The sequence below is a fragment of the Arachis hypogaea genome, chromosome 14 (assembly GCF_003086295.3).
Source record: "Arachis hypogaea cultivar Tifrunner chromosome 14, arahy.Tifrunner.gnm2.J5K5, whole genome shotgun sequence".
Lineage (NCBI taxonomy): Eukaryota > Viridiplantae > Streptophyta > Magnoliopsida > Fabales > Fabaceae > Arachis > Arachis hypogaea.
Window position 1 is genome coordinate 136,398,927 of NC_092049.1, and position 19,957 is coordinate 136,418,883.

The 19,957-nt window shown below is 32.5% G+C and overlaps 1 protein-coding gene across 7 annotated transcripts; it reads left to right on the forward strand.

Moving 5' to 3' along the window:
- The first annotated feature begins 1,644 nt into the window (after nt 1-1,644).
- On the forward strand, nt 1,645-5,589 carry LOC112744438 (serine/threonine-protein kinase PBL36). Of its 7 annotated transcripts, none has more exons than XM_072215496.1 (7): nt 1,645-2,000; nt 2,263-2,511; nt 2,988-3,322; nt 3,407-3,542; nt 3,758-3,894; nt 3,996-4,119; nt 4,617-5,589. In XM_072215496.1, exons 2-7 carry the CDS (start codon nt 2,313-2,315, stop codon nt 5,123-5,125), a joined length of 1,440 nt encoding a protein of 479 aa, XP_072071597.1. In that variant the 5' UTR covers nt 1,645-2,000; nt 2,263-2,312; the 3' UTR covers nt 5,126-5,589. The 7 variants fall into 7 exon arrangements, with proteins under 7 accessions (XP_072071597.1, XP_025649852.1, XP_025649850.1 ...); XM_025794065.3 differs by having other exon boundaries at nt 1,695-2,000; nt 3,755-3,894; XM_025794066.3 differs by having other exon boundaries at nt 1,710-2,000; nt 2,299-2,511; nt 3,755-3,894.
- The last annotated feature ends 14,368 nt before the right edge of the window (nt 5,590-19,957 follow it).

The following is a 19,957-nucleotide window of genomic DNA, read 5'->3' on the forward strand; positions in this document are numbered from 1 at the left end:
AAATTAACTATATATTCTAGGCAACAAGTGGCCGTCTGCGCATTAGTGAATAAGATAAAAAAAAATTTAAATAATATCCACTGCTAGAAATCCAAATAAATCAATGGGATTAAAAGTAATTTAGATCAAGCTAATACAAACAAAATTATATAATCTCTTTTGTTTTATTCCTCCTCTGATCCTCTGTGCTACCATTTTTGTCAGGTTTACCTTTTATTATTACTATTTTTGTCAACTAGCTTATATAATTTTGTTTACACTTGCTCCCACATGCCCTTTAACCCTTTCTCTGTTTTATTACATACATACATAAGCTTCCAACTTGATTTGATCATGTCTTTTTTCATTAACATTAATTTAATATAAACTGTATTGTGTGTGTATATAGTTTATACTATATAATATATTGTGACGATAAATATTTTATTTATTATGAGGTGTCTCAATCTTTACATGCCCATATTATATATATAGTGATAGATAACGAGAAAATGTGTTAAAATAAAACAGGTATACATAACTTATTGAAGGTCTATTAGGCACCCTGAAAATAATTGATTCCATTTTCTTTTTTTCTCGTGGAATTGGCTCATAAAAGATTCCAAAAGTTAGGCACTACCCCATTTTGCTAATGGCTAATGACTCATTAGTCCAATCCCATTATATGAAAAAAAGAAGAGTAACTAGTCATTTTAGATTAAATAAAAAAGTGTGGAATAAATCATTGAGAATAACGTGGCATGTTATCAATTAATGATAGTGGTAGTGTTGCTAAGTCCTACATTAGCACACACCAAAAACATAAATATTTAAAAAAATCTAAAAGAGGAGAGATAAGAAGATTTTGCATGAAAAAAAAAAAAACCAAGTATGCACACTCATGTATTAAATGAATTTTTTAATTTTAATATGGAAAGAGGGTTGGTGTATAACAGAATTATGAAGATATACGGTGTTTCACTAGGATATGAAGACTGCACAAGACAAATTGGACTATCTGATTGGAGGTACTAAAAATTTTGGGTCCGATTTGTGTATTGGCAGAAGAATCCTGGGTTCGATTTGTGTACTGACAGAAAATCTTGGGTCCAATTTCAATATTCACGAAATTCTGCTCCACACAAATCGAACCGTCCGATTTGTGTCCCTCTCCCTCTGCAATGAAATCAGACGGTCCAATTTCTTTCTACTAAAACAAAATATTGAACACCGTCACAACCGTATATATCTCTCCAATACTCCATAACTCAGTACATGTCAACTTCATATATAAAAAAAAAAAAATTAGCCGTATTAAATAGCATACAGCATAGTTTATTAATTATTTATTAATTTCTTTTAATGATTGGAGTTATTTTTAATAGAAAAATTGAGTTTTCTGTTTGAAGATCACAAATAGAGTTTTACAATATTATTCAACCAAATACTTATAGGTCTTGTTTATAGAATTCTTTTATTTTGAAACGGTGATTTTGTAATTAATTTTAAAGGTTGAGTTCTGATTAAATTATATATTTAAAAAAGTTGTTATTGAATCAAATATCCATATTTATATAATTTTTAAACTAACAAATAAATAGGTCAAAGATATTCTTCCTAATGTGATAGTATATTTTACAATATAATTAATACAAATTAAATTCTATATTAAATAAATTTTGGGTGGGAACAAGAAATAAAAAAGAACATTATCTATGAAATAATGATTCATCATTCATGGTGCAAAAATGATGAGGTCAAACAATTGAGAGAAAAAGGAGATGTTGTAACTTGCAAGTGCTCATCTCATAATAATTAATAAAAGAAAGAAAGCAAATGGCTGTCACTTTCTCTTTCCTGCCCGCCCTGCCCGGATGCACACTCTCACATTCCAAGCCTGCCCGGCCGGCCCGTTGTTGAAAAAAAAAAAAAAAACTTTCTCCCTTTCACATGCAAGTTTTCAGTTTTCCACTCCCTCTCTCTTCCACCTACAGCCCCTCTAGACTCAATTTCACAACTGGGTTGGTTTGATGTCTTTTTTGTTATCTGTTTTCCTTTTCTTTTTAGTTATTTAGCACTGTACTTATGTTGTTGATCCTTGTTATCATTGAATACTAGGTTCTTGTTCCTTGTTTTTTTATGTTTCATATGTTGTTGATGATGATGATTGATGAAGAAGCTGTATTTTTAAGAAAAGACTTAAATTATTGTAGCTAAGGTTGCTTAAGGTGACTCTTTTCTTTTTTAATTTAAATATATTTTTTTTCTTATTGAATTTTGAAGCTTTAAGGACTTTTGAGTAATCAAAAAAATTGGTAGGAATTTGAGGGAAGATGGGGTTTGAGAATAATGCAATTAAAGCAGGGAGTTTAGATGTTGAAAAGTCAAAGGGAGGGAAGAAGAAGAAGAAGAAGAATAGAGATGGTGATGAGAGTGGATGTTGCCTTAGATTGAGTTTCATTGGAAGTTGCATACCTTCAAGATCAAAGGTTGATAACTCCATAAGTGGCACCACTACTAGTGCTCATAGTTGTAAGTTTTTTCTTTTTGTTAGTATATTTTTATTGTTTTTTATTTTTTACGTATGTCTCACTTCTTTGGCTTCATGATATTTTTCTATTTGATATCAAAATTTAAGTGAAGGAAAAATAAATTCTGGTTGTGTTTACTTTTTGGTTCTATTCATCCTTTTGTATCTTTGAGCTGCTAACTTTTTGTGTTAATTTAAGGATCATAGGTTTTTATTTCTGAGTTGTGACATTGAGAGATCATTATTGAATCATATAGATTAAAGAAAGTTAAACCATGGATGTCAATTTTGGTATGAGAATTTTAGAACTGACTTAAACGTGTTCTAATTCCATGATTAGATTGCTTAAATAGATACATATCAGATTCATATCATGTACTAGTTTTTATTAATCCTTTAAAATCCCAAGTGTTTAGGTGGTAATACCATGAAACAATGAATGAATTGAAGGTTTTTCTAATTTATTTTCAATAAGTAGATAAAGCATCTGCATATGAGAGAAGCAAGAGGGAAGCAAGTGCGGCACCAGAGTCCTCAACAACAACTAGTAATGCTGGAAGTGTCCCGTCGACTCCGAAGTTCAGCGAGGAGTTGAAGGTTTCTCCTCGGTTGCGAAAATTCACCTTCAATGAGCTTAAGTTGGCAACTAGGAACTTCAAACCGGAGAGTCTTCTCGGCGAGGGAGGGTTCGGTTGTGTCTTCAAGGGTTGGATTGAGGAGAATGGAACTGCACCTGTGAGACCGGGGACCGGTCTTACTGTTGCAGTCAAGACCCTTAACCATGATGGACTTCAGGGTCACAAAGAGTGGCTTGTAAGAAACTTATTCAAGGATTTTCCTTTTAATTCTGTGATTGCTTTTTGTTAACATTCTCGGTGTCTTTCTTCTTCTTTCCAGGCTGAATTAAACATTCTTGGTGATCTTGTCCATCCTAATCTTGTAAAATTGATTGGTTTCTGCATTGAAGATGACCAAAGATTATTGGTTTATGAGTTTATGCCCCGAGGGAGCTTAGAGAACCACCTCTTTAGAAGTACGATACGAACTTATTTTCATCTCTGTAGATGTGTTCACCACTGCTTATTTATATCTGCAATCTCAAGTCACAAATATTATATCACAATTTAACACACACTTAATGTAAATGTTGGTTGAAAACAGTTTTTTTTCTTGCACTATGTTCTTATAAATATGTATGCATGAGGAAGTTTAATCGTTTTCTGGTAACAACCATGAATTATGCAGAAGGGTCTATGCCTCTTCCTTGGTCTATCAGAATGAAAATTGCACTTGGTGCTGCAAAAGGTCTTGCTTTTCTCCATGAAGAAGCTCAGAGGCCCGTAATCTATCGTGATTTCAAGACATCTAACATACTATTAGATGCGGTATGCGAGTTATTAACAAACAAAGCATTTTCTTTTTATTTAGTTTGCTATTCAGTATTCATACTCTTAATGTAAAATCACAAAATCAAAATTGGTTTTAGGAATACAATGCAAAGCTCTCTGATTTTGGACTCGCCAAAGATGGTCCCGAAGGGGAGAAGACACACATATCTACAAGAGTTATGGGAACATATGGCTATGCAGCTCCTGAGTATGTGATGACGGGTGAGTTCGAACCTTATCAATAGCAATTGGAACTGTCATAAATCTAAGCTTTTCATTAATGTTAAATATCCCAGCTTGGTTTATGCCAGCCTAATTTTTCTGTTTCATTTATTAACATCATGTTTCATTGATTACTCGGCGAGCCAAGTTATAATGTAGCAATTAAAAGAACTGTTGTCAGATATATCCAAAGTAAAACTTAGAATGAATCCTGTTAAAGGATATAGTATTATGTGCTATGAATCTGTTAGTGAAGATGATGGGTTATTGACACTTCTGTAGATATTCAAACTTAATTTACCAAATGGATTCTGTTACTTTAAAATACTCTGCATCTCAAACAAAATTTTGAAGGGGCTTGAATATGGATTCTATTTCTATACTTAGATTGTTTATATTACCCTAATATCCTTTGAGTTCTAAGCTTTGTACTACATAGTTTTTATCTTTTTCACTTTAAGTTTTAATTCTGACATGAAACTACCTATTTTGATCAGGACATTTGACGACGAAAAGTGATGTCTATAGTTTCGGAGTAGTGCTACTGGAAATGCTCACCGGCCGGCGATCTATTGATAAGAATAGACCAAATGGGGAGCACAACCTTGTGGAATGGGCAAGACCTTTTATCTTAGACCGAAGAATGTTCTATCGGATAATCGACCATCGCCTTGAAGGCCACTTCTCCATTAAAGGTGCACAAAAAGCAGTCCAGGTAGCAGCTCAGTGCCTTGCCCGCGATCCGAAATCCAGACCTATGATGAGTGAAGTTGTTCAAGCTCTAAAGCCTGTACAGAACCTCAAGGACATGGCCATTGCGTCTCGCCACTTCCAGTTCATTCGAGTTGATCGAACCATGTCTATGCCGAATCCTAAAAACGGCATGCAAACACAAGTAGGATCTTTCTCAAGGAAGGGTCAACCTGTAAGGACCTTGTCAAGTCCAAGAGGTCCTCCTGGTTCTCCATTTCACCATTATAGCAAGTCTCCCAAACCTAATGGATGAGAATCACAAATCTCACACTATCCTTAGTTTGCTTCTCTGTTCATTCACAAAAGCTTATGGATCCAAGAGTAACTAAATTAGTCCCTCGCTTTCTGTGTATACCAACTTTCTCACTTTAGAGGAGCCGAATCCTAAGATAGTTTATTCCATTATGGTGGGGACTTGGTTTCACAATCTGAGGAAAAAGAACAGAATATACTACAGCTTTTATGTGTGGAATTTGTTTTACCTTTTTCCACCTTATTATAGTTTTATTATTAGGATTCCTTCCTTTCATAATGTAACTTTGTAAAAAAAAATGGTGGTGGTGATAACTCATGTTATTCATAGATGTTTACATACTCATTGGTCATTATACTTTTTAGTAAATAACTTATTAATGTAACTTATGTTCCATACTTGTACCAGAAACATGGTAGAGTTTCACTGAATTAGAGGTGCTGAAGATTCCTTCTTTGTTTCAATTTATTTTTGGGTTCAGAATCTATTATTTACCTGTCTATATAAAGTAATAAACTTGTTAGTATTATTACATGGTTATGCTTAACTCCGAATTTTATTTGAGAAAAATTTAATAATTTTTCAGGTAAAATATTTCATTTACTAAACTCTCTATAAGTAAACTAGCAAGTACAACTTTCATATATGGAGGACTGCCCCCAAAGTCCAAACCAAAGTAAACTAGCAAGTACTTGTAGGCCTATTTTGAAATTTATTAACTTTGTGGTCCAATAAGCAATATATCATATACTATTATCCAATAAAATCCAACAAGATAAGCAAGAAAATCTAACCACAAATTATCATTATTCATTATCCTTTCTTTCTTTCTTTCTTTCTGTCAAGTTAGCCATGGAAACAACCTCTCTCTCTTCACACTTCATTCTCACTAGACATCTCGTTCCATCATCAAGAAGCCACAAACACAAACAATTCTTACAACCCCAACAAAATCAACACCAACTTTCTCTCAGATTCAAATGCAGCAGCAGCAACAATGACAACAGTAGTGGTTTAAACTCATCATCAGTTCAAGCACCAACTGATTCAGCTAATGATTCAGCTGCTGTAGGAGTAAGGTTCAGGAGAAGGTCATCAAGAAGACAATCAAGAAAGCAAGAAAACAATAACAATGATGGAGGTGTTGCTACAAGAATGGGAAATGTCAAAAGTGCCCCTAAGAAGAAATGGGAGGAGATGACATTGAATGAGAAGGCAGTGGAACTATACATGGGAGAAAAGGGTGCACTGTTTTGGCTCAACAAGTTTGCATATGCATCAATATTCATAATGATTGGTGCTTGGATTTTGTTCAGGTTTGTTGGTCCTGCACTCAATCTTTATCAGCTAGATTCTCAACCATTGAACCCTTCTGATGTATTCAAGGGATCTTAATTAGCTTCTTCCTAATTTTGAAACAAATGAAGATTGCTTGTTTTATCTTTTGTTATCATGTGTACTTTAATTTTGTACCCTTATTCATAGGAAAATTAATCGTTGAGTTTAGACATACAAATATAGAAACAAGATTTCAATTAGCATTGCTGTTAAATTGTTAATTATCTCGAACTACCTCAAGCATGATTATTGATTAGTAAGTTACATATATAGAATTCATAGACCTATTGTTTCCATGTAAATGATGCTTCATTATTCCATTAACTATGAAAAAAAAAAAGATTTTTTTTTTAAATATGATTCTGGTGAATAATCTAAGGCGATGATTTTTGTTTTTCCTTTGTCTAAAATTCAATAGGTATATATCTATTGATGAGCAAAATCTTCCTCGTAATTTTCACTGAAATAATAATTTTGTAGGTAAGATACAAGTTTAGATGGCCGATTTTTGTGTGTATTTGAGATAAAATCAAGTTTAGCTATTTTTTTATATTAGCTAGGTGAATGGTTATTCTACAAATTTAACTAAAAAAAGATTCTAAAGATCTTGATAAAACTAAAAAATACAAGCATTTATAGATTGAATGCAAAAATTGTTATGAATTAAATTATAAGAAATTGAGCAAATGTAATTGCATAATTCTATAAAACGTTTTATACTATCAATACATTAAAATTAAATTTTTACAAATTTAAAATTAAACTTTTACAAATTTATCAAAAGATATTTAAGTCTAAATAAACTAAGTGCATGCATGCATTGCTATGATAAAACATAATGACGGAGTTAGATACTTAGATTTATGTATTTGATGCAATTTAGTAGGATAAGATTCTATATAATTTTTGTTGTGTTATGGAATATTTTTGGTAGCACGAATTAAGGAACAAAACAAATAGAAAGAATTTACCTCTAATAAAAATTTACTGGCATAACACATTTAGCTAGAAAGAATAATATAACAAAATCTCATTTCATTTTAGGATGATTATTTAGTATTCGAAAATTTTCGTACGAACAAATTTATCTCAAAAAAAATAAAAATTATCAAATAGGTGTTGAGTTAAGTCTTAAAATGATTCTTGAAGTTATATTCAAAGTTTTAAAATGGTTTTTGAAGTTAATAATTACTCAATTTTATCTTCGAACTTAGCATTCCGAAATTCATACTAGTCCCTAAAACACTTTCCATCCATCGGAACACTGAAATGACGTCGTTTTGTATTTATAAAAAAAAACATGAGTCTCCCCTTCTCCCTCCTTTCCCTTTCCTTTCCCCTTCCCCTTCCCCAACCCGAAACCTTTGTTGCCGCCTCTCGCCAACTTCGATCACGGCGCCACGCTGTTCGCCTCCCTCTTCATTCTAGTCTCTCACACTCTTATCTCCTCTCTGTCTCCTTCTGCCTTCCTGATCCCTTTTATATTCGCTAATTTCAAAATTAATTTGTCACTGCACTCCCTTACTGAAGTTGAAAGAGCTTTTCGAGCAAGCTTATGGGAGATGCCGCACTGCTCCCATCGAAAGTGTTTCCTTCATCGTTGATTAATGATTTTGATTTCAAAGTTGGCACCAGGGTCACTTTGCTTTGCTTCGGGGTTCATTTATTTTTTTTCAAATTTTTTTAACTGCAATGGAGTTTGTTCTGTTACTGGTTGTATAAAATTTTGAACTTGATAAATAGATTTTGTGGTTTAGGTGAAAGATGAATTTGAATTGAGTCTGTTAAAATAATGTGTATTAATGAATAATGAGAATGTTTAGTTAATGTGTTTGTGGAAATTAATGGTTAATTGTGTATGAAGAAAAACAAAATAAATTAATGAGGGAATTAAATTTGAAATCGTGGTAGCAGATCGAGATAGAGAAGAGACAAGAGAAAAGAGAGAGATAGAGAGAGACAATTAGGAGATATGAGTGTAAGAGACTAAGTTGGAGAAAGTGGGGCGCGCGGCGCAGTGTTGTGACAGAGGCCGGCGAAAAGTGGAGACAGAGAAGAAAGAGAAGGGGAAGGGGCTTAGGTTAGGGAAGGGAAAAAGGAGGCTTTTTTTTTTATAGATACAAAACGATGTTGTTTCAGTATTCTGATGAATAAAAAATGTCTTAGGAACTAGTATGAGTTCTGGAATGAAGTTCAAAAATAATATTAGATGACTATTAATTTCAATGACTACTTTAAAGTTCGAGTGTAACTTCAGGAATCAATTTACAATTTGACTCAATAGAATTTTTCTTGTTTATTTCGTGGGATAGGTCAAGTTTTTCCATTAAAAATCACCTAATCCTTAATTTACAGGTATTAATTTGTTTAATTTTAATATTTTGAAAGACTAATCTAATTAAAGTTTAGAAAGATTAATATGTACATAAAGAATCTGAATTTGGAGATAGTGTATAATAAAAAAATAAAAGATAAACATAAAGACAAGAATTCAAACTGAATAAAAAGATATATTGAAATTGAAATAAAAATAAGAAGGATAGATTGAAATTGAATACAAAAAGAATCACTTTACTTTCTACCCAATTTCTTGACGCAACAAGAAAGGGATTCCTCAACCTAACTTGTCAACGCCATAATTTGAAAATTGAATAGAAGGAACTCCTCGACCTTCTATCCAATTCCCCGATGCAACAAGAGAGGGACTCCTCAACCTTAATTGTCCACACCATAGTTTTATCACGAAATCAAAAAAGGTTTTAAACCTCTAAATCATTTTACGCTACGACTACAATAGCTAAGGAGATATTTATAACCTTTTATTAGATTAAAACAATGAAAACCCTCAAACCCATGAACATACACTCAATCTAGTAATTAAATAAATAGAATCAAAATATATCAAATTAAATTAAAATATTTTAAAAATATAAAATAATATCTTCTAAATAATACTTAAACTCTTTATATCATGAACATTTAAAGCACTTATCACTGTAGTTGTGAATGTGACCCAAACTATTTCTACTCTATTTACTGCTGTTCTTTTTACTTCAATAACTATTGTTACCGTTTCTATTATAAGTTGGTCCATATCCAACTAGTAGTGTTAGGTGATAACGTATCTAATGATGATAATTTTTATTCTTAATGGAAGAATTTATCGGACCCAATTTTTTTTAAGAATGAAGTAGTCACTTTACTCTTCACTTTATCTTAATATCAACTTCTATTTTATATAATATAGATAGCTTTTACAAGTATTATTAAATTTTGTGATGCACGAATTAGATAGCGGAGGATATGAACACCTCACTGATCACATCCTTTGTGATTGATCATTCAGACACGCTACTAAAGTTGGAGTTGGATTTATAGGAAGCGTTTCAGGTGTGAATCGTAGGTAAAGTGAATTGTAGTAATATACTATTGTCAGGTTTTTAATATTAGGTTTTAAGTCTTTATAAATTTAAGAGTAAATCGTTTATCTAAAATGAATCTTGTTTAATATTATTCGTTTACTCTTAATTAATTTGTGTTACTAATATGTCTTATACAAATTATTTTAAATTAGAATACTTTAGTAGTAATTATTAATAAATTGTTCTAGGCCATAATAGAAGATAGAAGTGTAGATAAATTATTTTAATTAAGTACAATTTAGTAGATAATACAATTATATATATAATTCAGTTGAAATTGATTTATTAGGAGAGGAAAATATATATAAATCGGTTTTAGCAACTCCAATTTACTAAGAGAAAAAAATATATGAACATTAATAATAATAAATGGTTCAAAATTTTGAGAATTAACTAAAATCAAAGCTACTCATGCATTTTCTCCTTATTCTTACTCTAAAGGAAAAGTATATAGAACCAAAAGGTTATCAGTCAAAAACTAAATAAAACTACATTAATTTATATTAATAATTAATTTTAAATTTTTTAAATTCAAAATTTAAAAAATTTAAAATTGATTAACTAAACCTAATTAAAACCTATAAAAACATTCTTCTTCTCTCTCACATTAACCTACCCACCTCTAACAATCACACACACAGACCTCTCTCTCTTTCACCGTCTGTTCCTCTCCGCTTTCCCACCGCGACCCACTCCTCCGATCGCTTCTGCTTCCAGTCGGAACTGTCTTTATCAGATCGAGAGCTCGTGAACCTTATGTTCAGACTCTCACCCTCGGACCCGTCAACCATCCCAACAATCACACATATAAACCTCTCTTTCTCTCACCGTCAGTCCCTCTCTGCCTCCCCACCGCGACTCACTTCTCTGATCGCTTCTGCTTCCAGTCGGAACTGTCTTTATCAGATCGGAAGCTCGTGAACCTTATGTTCGAACTCTCACCCTCGGACCCGTCAACCATCCCTATCACAATTCGGTCCTCAAGTCCATGGCTCGCACAGGCTGATCGTATATCTCCAGCTCGTCGTTCTCGTGTGACCAGGGAAGAAGCAGCGCCGCGAGCTCCATGGATCCCTGTTGTTGGCGTTGCGCGAAGAACCGGGCTGCAGACCCTTAGGGTGCTCCGCTTGCAGCAGGGGCGCAGGTAGGTATAGAGAAAGGGGGGCAATGGCCCCCCCCCAAAATTTTAGCTTTTATTCAAAAAAAAAAAAAAGTCTGATCTCCTTTTTTTTATTTCTCAGCCCCCCCTTCTATTTTTGTTCTATCTTTTCCAACCTCCCTCCCCCTCTCACTTTTAATTTCTACAAAACCCAGCCCAATAGTCCATTCCCTATCCCCTTTTCTATTTCCCAATCCTTATTCCTTTTTTATTTCCCAACGTCACTAATCAGTTCCCAATCCCCTTTTTTTATTTTTCAACAACAACCGGTCTCTTCCTCTCCCTCTTTTCCCACCTTGGCTTTCAAAAAAATTAGGTAACAACTTTTCCTATTCTTCTTCTTCTTTATCTCTTTAATCTTCTTATCTTTTACAATTTTACCTTTTTAACTCTTATTTTTTTTTTGTTTTTTGCAGATTAAAAAAAAGAGAGTAGTTTAACAAGTGATTTTTCACTCCTCTTTCTCAAAAAAGGTTCTATTTTTATTTTTTTTTATATATTTAGTTATTTACTTAATTAGTTAATTTATTATTATTTGTTAATTAAGTTTATGTTATTATATGTTAGATTGTATATTTAGTTTTTTTATTAGTTAACTATTTAATTATAATTTTATATTATTTATACTAGGATGTTAGTATTATTGTTCTGAATTTTAATATTTTATTTTAAATTGAAATATAATTTTTATATTTTATAAAGATTTAGACTGTAATTTATACTTTTTGCTAAATATATTTTAAATTATAGGAACTTATTTGGCCATTTGAATTATGAGTAAGTTCAAAACCATTGATACATTTTTTAAAAGAAAAGATCAAGAGAATGAAGATGCTTCTACTATTACTACTCCAATACTTGAGGGGTCATCAAATTTCATTACTTCAAGTTCTTCATTGAATAGCTCAAAGCGTCCACGACTTCTTCCAAATCAACTGGATGTTTTTCGTTTGGAAAGAGATCCTGGAATGCGACCAATGATTTGGAAGTTTCCTCCAAATAAAAGAGATGAAATCCGTCGGGCTTATATTAAAGTTGGGCCAAATCAGCCAATTCTTGATAATTATCCATTTTCTGGTGATAAAAGTCATCGTCGCTTTCAAGCTTCATGGTTTAAATTGTTCCCATCTTGGTTAGAATATTCTATAGAAGATGATGCTATATATTGTTTTCCGTGCTTTCTTTTTGCTAAGGAACCTTCAATCAATACGGGTTCAAATGCTTTTATTGAGAATGGTTTCAGGAATTGGAAGAAAGTAAATAGTGGAAAAGAATGTGCTCTTTTGAATCACATTGGCAAAGGTCCTAACTCATTCCATCATAAGGCGCTGAAATCATGTGATGATTTGATGAAACAATCACAACATATTGACAGACTTCTTCATAAGCAAACATCAGAAGAGATTGAAAAGAATCGAATTCGACTAGGAGCATCTATAGATTGCATTAGATGGTTGACATTTCAAGGTTGTGCATACAGAGGACATGATGAAAGCCAAAGTTCAAGCAACAGAGGTAACTTTTTGGAAATGTTAAAATTTTTGGGATCTTACAATGAAAGAGTGAAACAGAATGTTTTGGAAAATGCTCCAAAAAATGCTAAGTATACTTCAAATGATGTCCAAAAAGAAATTCTACATATTCTTGCTACTAAGGTGAGAAATTCAATTAGAGAAGAGATTGGAGATGCCAAATTTTGTATTATTGTTGATGAAGCTAGAGATGAATCTAAAAAGGAGCAAATGGCCATTGTTTTGAGATTTGTTACTCTAGATGGTTTTGTTAAAGAGAGATTTTTTGATCTTGTGCATGTCACTGATACTTGTGCAACAACTTTAAAGAAAGAATTGATTTCTGTCCTTTCTTATTATAATCTCCAAGTTGAAAATATTAGGGATCAAGGGTATGATGGTGCTAGCAACATGCGGGGTGAGTGGAATGGTTTGCAAGCTTTATTTCTTAAAGATTCTCCACAAGCATACTATGTGCATTGTTTCGCTCATAGGTTACAATTAGCATTGGTGGCAGCTTCAAGAGAGGTACTTCAAATTCATGAATTTTTTACTCAATTAAACTCTATTGTCACTATTGTTAGTGCTTCTTCAAAAAGACATGATCAATTACAAGAAGCTCAAGCAATTGAAAATGCAAACTTGGTTGCTCAAAATGAATTAGAAACAGGCAAAGGTGCGAATCAAATAAGCACTTTACAAAGAGTTGGGGATACTCGATGGAGCTCTCACTTTAATTCTATTTGCAGTTTGGTAAAAATGTTTACTGCTACCAATATTGTTCTCAATAATATCATTGAAGACGGGACAACTTATGCACAAAGAGGTGAGGCTTATGGTGTTAGTAAAATATTATTGTCATTTGAATTTGTTTTCACTTTGCACTTGATGAAAGAGATTATGGGAATCACTAATGTTCTTTGCCAAGCACTGCAACAACAATCTCAAGATATTCTTAATGCAATGCATATTGTTTCTACATCAAAGTTACTTCTTCAACAATTAAGAGATGGTGGATGGTGCAATTTTCTTGCAAATGTTAAAGATTTTTGTGAAAAACATGAAATTGAAGTCCCTAATATGAGTGCACAATATGTTTTTGGAAGAGGTCGATCTCGTCAACCAAGTGTGACAGTTGAGCATCATTATCGAATAGATGTATTCTTGGCAACAATTGACTCTCAAATACAAGAGTTGAATAGTAGATTTAATGAGCAAACAATAGAGCTTTTGACGTTGAGTTGTGCTTTGGATCCTAAGGACAATTTCAAATCATTCAATATTGAAGAAATCAGCAAGTTAGCAGAGAAGTTTTATCCCCTTGACTTTCCTTCTAATGAGCTAAATATTTTGAAATCTCAGTTGCAACATTATCAGCATGATATACCAAATCATTTGAAAGGCGTTGGTACACTTTCTGAATTGTGCAACAAGTTGCAAGAAACGGGAAAATCAAGAACTTATCACATGGTTGATAGATTAATACGTCTTGTTTTGACTCTACCAGTGTCTACAGCAACAACAGAAAGAGCTTTTTCATCAATGAAAATTGTTAAGACAAGACTCCGAAGTAAGATGGCTGATGAATTTCTTGCAGACAATTTGGTCATCTATATAGAAAAAGAATTAGCAGCTATTTTTGACACAAATTCAATTATAGATGATTTTGAAAATAGAAAGAAACGTCGAATAGCCTTTTCATGATACAAAACTGTAAGTAGTAATTTTTATATATTATTGTCTTATTTTGATTGAGATTATATATATATATATATATATATATATATATATATTTAATTTTATCAATAGAAATAGTAATATAAAATATAACACCGCCCCCCCCTAAATAGTTAGCCTAGCTCCGCCTCTGGCTTGCAGCGACCCGAGTTCTCCTGACCCGGTTCACCTTTGCTGGCAGCCCCATCGCTCCTTGTTGCTGTCTCCCAAAAAGGTCTTGGCCCAGCAGCATTTCTTGGCCCAGAACGGGTACAATTCTTGTTGGCCCAAGTTTGCTTTATGCCAGGAAAGAAGTTTGGAGTAACTCGGTGAGGGTAGTATGGAAGTCAGAGGCAATTATTAAAGGAGTCCTTCAACAATTACAGAAATATAAAAAGACATTCATTTAATATGAAAAAAAAAACATCCTAATACTTAATAAAAGAAACATTCAGTTATATTTTAGCAAAAATAATTAAATATCTATAAAATTTAAAAAAATTATGAAATTCTTAAAAAAATAGAGACATTCACATTTGCAATACAAAAAAAATTCGAAAAATATATAAAAGAACATCCATTTAGTATAAAAAAGAAACATTTTGATACTTAGCAAAAGAAACATCTATATATATTAACTCGTAGAAATTTTGGATTCACCAAAAATATTTTGACTGATTTTTGGCTAATACCCTTTTGGTTCTCTAGCATTGCTCCTCTCTAAAATGTTATAAAAGTTAGGAAGTTAAATAAATTTATATTAGTATTTTTAAAACTATAAACAATTAGAATTAAAAGTTTTTTCAATAATTACTAAAATAACATATATATAATACTGCTGTTGTTTCTTATATTTGTATATTTATTTTTTCTTCTTAAAAAATAAAACATGTAGGTATTCTTTTGTTTTATTTTTTTTTTAAAATAAAAATTTCTAGATATATCGTATTTACTATGTTTTATTGGTAGTCAAATATATAAGTTTTCAATAAAATAACTTTAATAAGTATTTTATCTAAACAATAATATTTATTTATTAATAGGATTAAATGATATGATTGTATTAAAATTCAGCTTTTATAATTTATAAAACTAATCTTGATGAAATATATTTAAATAAAAGGATTAATTATCTTTTTTATAAGTATATTTTTTTTATGTTTCTATAAGTGTAATTTTTATTTGATTATTTATCTATTATTATATAGAAAAAAAAAGATTATTATCACACCTCAATTAATAAAATTTTAGTTAATCATCTTAAATGATCTTTTTTTCAATTTTATAGCTAAATTAATAATTTATTAAGTAAAAATTTAATATTACCCAAACTTATTATCGCTAATACTATAAAATTAAATTAATGTTATTTTTTAATAATGTAATAATAGTCATGTGTATCTATAAGACATGGCATAGTATATAGTACATGATAATAAAAAAAATTAACAGATGAATTATAAGACACAATATATATATTCTAAATTTTTATTTAATATTATTTTATTGTTTTTATGCAATTTAAACTAATAGCGAGTAAACTAAAATTATAAAAAAATTTTATGTCAATTTCTTAAATTTTATACAAATTTAATTATTTTACTTGATAATTATATATTTCTGTAAGAAAAAATTTTATTTTAATATTTAAATAAAATAAAAATTATTTTTAAATAAAAGAAAAAATTAGGTTGACATTGATTTTTAATTAAATTTAGAAATTATTATTATTAAAAAAAATTTATTTGACTCAAATTTTTTATGTGTAAAGAAATTTTATTTAATTTTTTATTTAATTTTTTAAACCATTTCTTGGCTTAATCAATTCTAAATTCTTCTATTTATCATGTCCGTCCCACCTCCCAACAATAGCCGCTAGGTCACAGCTGTGCATTCTCCCTTTTTTTAGCTACCTATTAGGTAGCGTTTGTTTTGAGGTATTGAGACAGAGACTGAGAGATTGAGATTCAGTATCATGTTTGTTAGTTCAGAGATTGGTATTAAAATTTCTGTCTTTGTCTCTAAAATTTCAGTATTTCAGTACCTCCAAAAAATAGGGACACAGGAGACTAAAATTTTTAGAGATAAAAACTGAAACTTTAATAACATTTTATACCTAAAATACTTTCATTTCAATTAATTAATTCCAATTTTACCCTTTGTACAAATTAAATTAGAGTTTCATTCTTGTTTCAATTCCTGTCTCCCATTTTGTACCAAACAGAATACTAAAATTTATTTCAATCCCTATTTCTTAGTCTCTGTCTCTCAGTCTCAGTCTTTCCATTTCTGTCTCTCCACCAAAGGCTACCTTACAGTTTTTTTCTTTGTCATGTCAGGGCTATGAGTGCCATTGCGAACTTCACTATCATGACAAATTCAAACCTTGCTACTGGAGCACTTGAAACGTTTCCGGATTTATATATGTATTTATTGCTTAGGTATCGCGTTCTTAGACTTTGTCACGACTCACGAGGTTCTTTAATGAACCCTATAAGTTATTCTCAGGTATTAATTGATTCGCTCCTCGTTTTGGTATTTGTTTTTTTTTTTTGAAAAAGTTTAGGGGACAGCAACTTTGTTAAATTCTGTCCAGCATGTAATCAGCAAAGAAAAGTGAGTCATTAGATGAAAGTTCACACCAATTTCACACCATTAAAACCATCATTGATGGCTATTTAATGGCTACAAATCACAAAAATTGCTGGCCTCCTAGCATTCCTCTTTTTTTTTTTCCCTTTATAACCATTAGAAATTTAAAATACTTACCGTGGAATATAATTAGTAATAAGTACGATTTTTGTAATAGATCAATAATTTTTTTTGTTTTTAATTTTTTTTACATACAAAATTATTTCTAAAATTTAAAATTATTTTTTTATTTAAATATTAAAATTTTGAACTAAATTATTTATAAAAAAATTATAAAATAAAAAAATAAGAAAAAAAGAGCGTGTCTTCTCCTACGAAAAAAAAAGGAAAGAAGAAACTGTCAACGATCTACCTTTGTCTCCGCTTCAGTCCCACTTTTATTTTGGTCCCTAAAAGCTAAAGTAAGGGTAATTTTAAAATTAAGTTAAATTTTAGAGACGATTTTGTATATAAAAAAAGTTAAAAACAAAATTTTTTTTTGCTTATACCTTAAAAACAAAAATCGTACTAAATTCCAATCGATTATTTTCAATTTTAAGTATTTTAAGATTGTTATCTAGAGTTTTTAAAATTATTTTTTATTTATACTCAAAGTAAATATTAAATTTCCAATATTTAGTTAAGCATGGATGAATCTTTTTATTCAACCACACACGTCCTGAATGAAATTTCGGTGCAACTAAGCAAACAAAAGTTTAGAATTGAATTTACTAGGCATACTATATACAAGGCCCATAGACTTGTGTAAATTACTAATTATGTGATTGTCAATTCCATGGATTCCGATTCCTTTTTCGTATTTTCTAATTAATATTTTGGGTAACCAGTCTCATAGCGTATTAAATGTATGAACTATGAACCTGGCAATTTGTTATTTTATATACATTTATACATTATTCAAATTTAATAATATGCTATAGTACAAATAATACCACATAAGGAAAAAATAAAAACAATAATACTCACCCAAAAATTTTTTCTTTTTTTTCTTTTATATGTAATTATATTAGTTGGAACTGCAGGGGTGCCGGTAGTAAAGCGTTCCCATCGATTATTCGGGATCTTCGCCAGGAGTATGGAGCAAATCTGTTCTTCCTCTTAGAAACCCACATCAGTGGTGCACGCGGGAAGCAAGTCAGGGATAAGATGGGTTTCGATAAAGCCTTTGTTGTTGACGCTGTGGGGCATGCTGGAGGAATTTGGTGCCTATGGGATTCCGCTGTTTGGAGGGTGGATATCCTGAATCATGACAGACAGTTCATTCACCTCAAAATTTCTGATGCGAGCAGTAATTCAACCCCTTGGCTTATAACAGCAGTTTATGGTAGTCCTCAAAGGATCACTAGAAGAACCCTATGGGCCACAATTAAAGCCTATGCAAGCAGTGTTAATCTCCCTTGGTGCCTTTTGGGTGATTTCAATGCCATGCTACACGACCATGAGAAGCGTGGAGGGGCGAGGTATAACCACCAAAGTGCTTGCAAGGAGTTTCAGGAATGTGTTTCTACGAGTGGCCTAATTGACCTGGGCTACTCCGGCTGGCCGTTTACTTGGAAAAGAGGCACTCTTGCAGAACGTTTGGACAGGGGGTTCAGCAATGTGGATTGGCAAATTGCCTTTCCTGAGGCTTGTGTCAAGCACCTGCCCATGCTCAAGTCCGACCATTCCCCAATCTGCCTGCAACTCTCCAATACTATGGCGCAGAACAGAGGAAGAAGGCCTTTCCGTTTCCTCGCTGCCTGGTTAACTCATCCGGAATTTAGGAATGTCGTTGATGCATCTTGGAATGTCCATGAGTCCTGGAGTGAGGGTATTTCTAACCTGAAAAGCAAGCTCAAGGATTGGAACAACTCGGTGTTTGGCAACATTTTTAAACGAAAAAGCAGAATCCTCAAAAGGCTTCAAGGGATCGCAAACAGATTGGGATACGCACATAACCCTTTCCTGGATAAGCTGCAAAAGGATCTGTGGCTGGAATACGAACAAATCCTCATCCAAGAAGAAATCCTTTGGTTCCAAAAAGCTAGATGCAAATGGATCGAGTTTGGGGACAAAAATACAAAATTCTTCCATGGTTCAACTATGATTAGAAGGCGCAGAAATAAAATTTCCTCTCTTCAAAACGATAATGGGGACTGGGTAACTGACAAAGCAATACTGGAAAGCATGGCCACTACGTTCTTTATGGACCTCTATACGGACAGCCCAAATCATACTCCTTTCATCCTTGAGAAGTGCTTCCCTCCCCTGAGTAGCCTTGATAACAACATAATGGGGCAGATGGTGACCAACGAGGAAGTGAAGGATGCGATTTTTGGTATCGGTAGCTGGAAGGCGCCCGGCAGAGATGGGCTTCAAGCCATCTTCTACCAGAGTCAGTGGTCTAAAGTAGGTATGGACGTTTGTGATCTAATCAGGAATATTTTCCAAGACCCAAAGCAAATCTCAGAGGTCAACGAGACTCTTATCACTCTCATTCCCAAGTCCGAACCGGTCTCCCACCTAAAACAGCTAAGACCAATCAGTCTCTGCAATGTGTCTTACAAGGTGGTTACGAAAATTCTCGCCAATCGTTTGCGAAGAGTTATGGACAAGCTGGTTATGCCTAATCAATGCAGTTTTGTTCCCGGAAGACATAGTTCAGACAACATCGTAATCACGCAAGAGATCATCCATTCTATGAGAAGGAAAAAAGGAAAAAAGGGGTGGATGGCCATAAAGATTGATTTGGAGAAGGCGTATGACAGGTTAAAGTGGGTTTTTATCAAGGAGACCCTCGTCGACATTGGGTTTCCCCAGTCCTTTATTAATCTCACCCTCTCGTGTATCTCGACGGCAAGGATGAGGATTCTTTGGAATGGCGAAGAGCTTGATGAATTCTCGCCCTCCAGAGGTATTAGGCAAGGAGACCCCATCTCCCCTTACATTTTCGTGCTTTGCATTGAGAGATTATCCCAACTCATCAGTAAAGCAGTGGACCATGGTTTTTGGAAGCCAATCCGCCTCAAGAAGGATGGGCCGCCGATCTCTCACC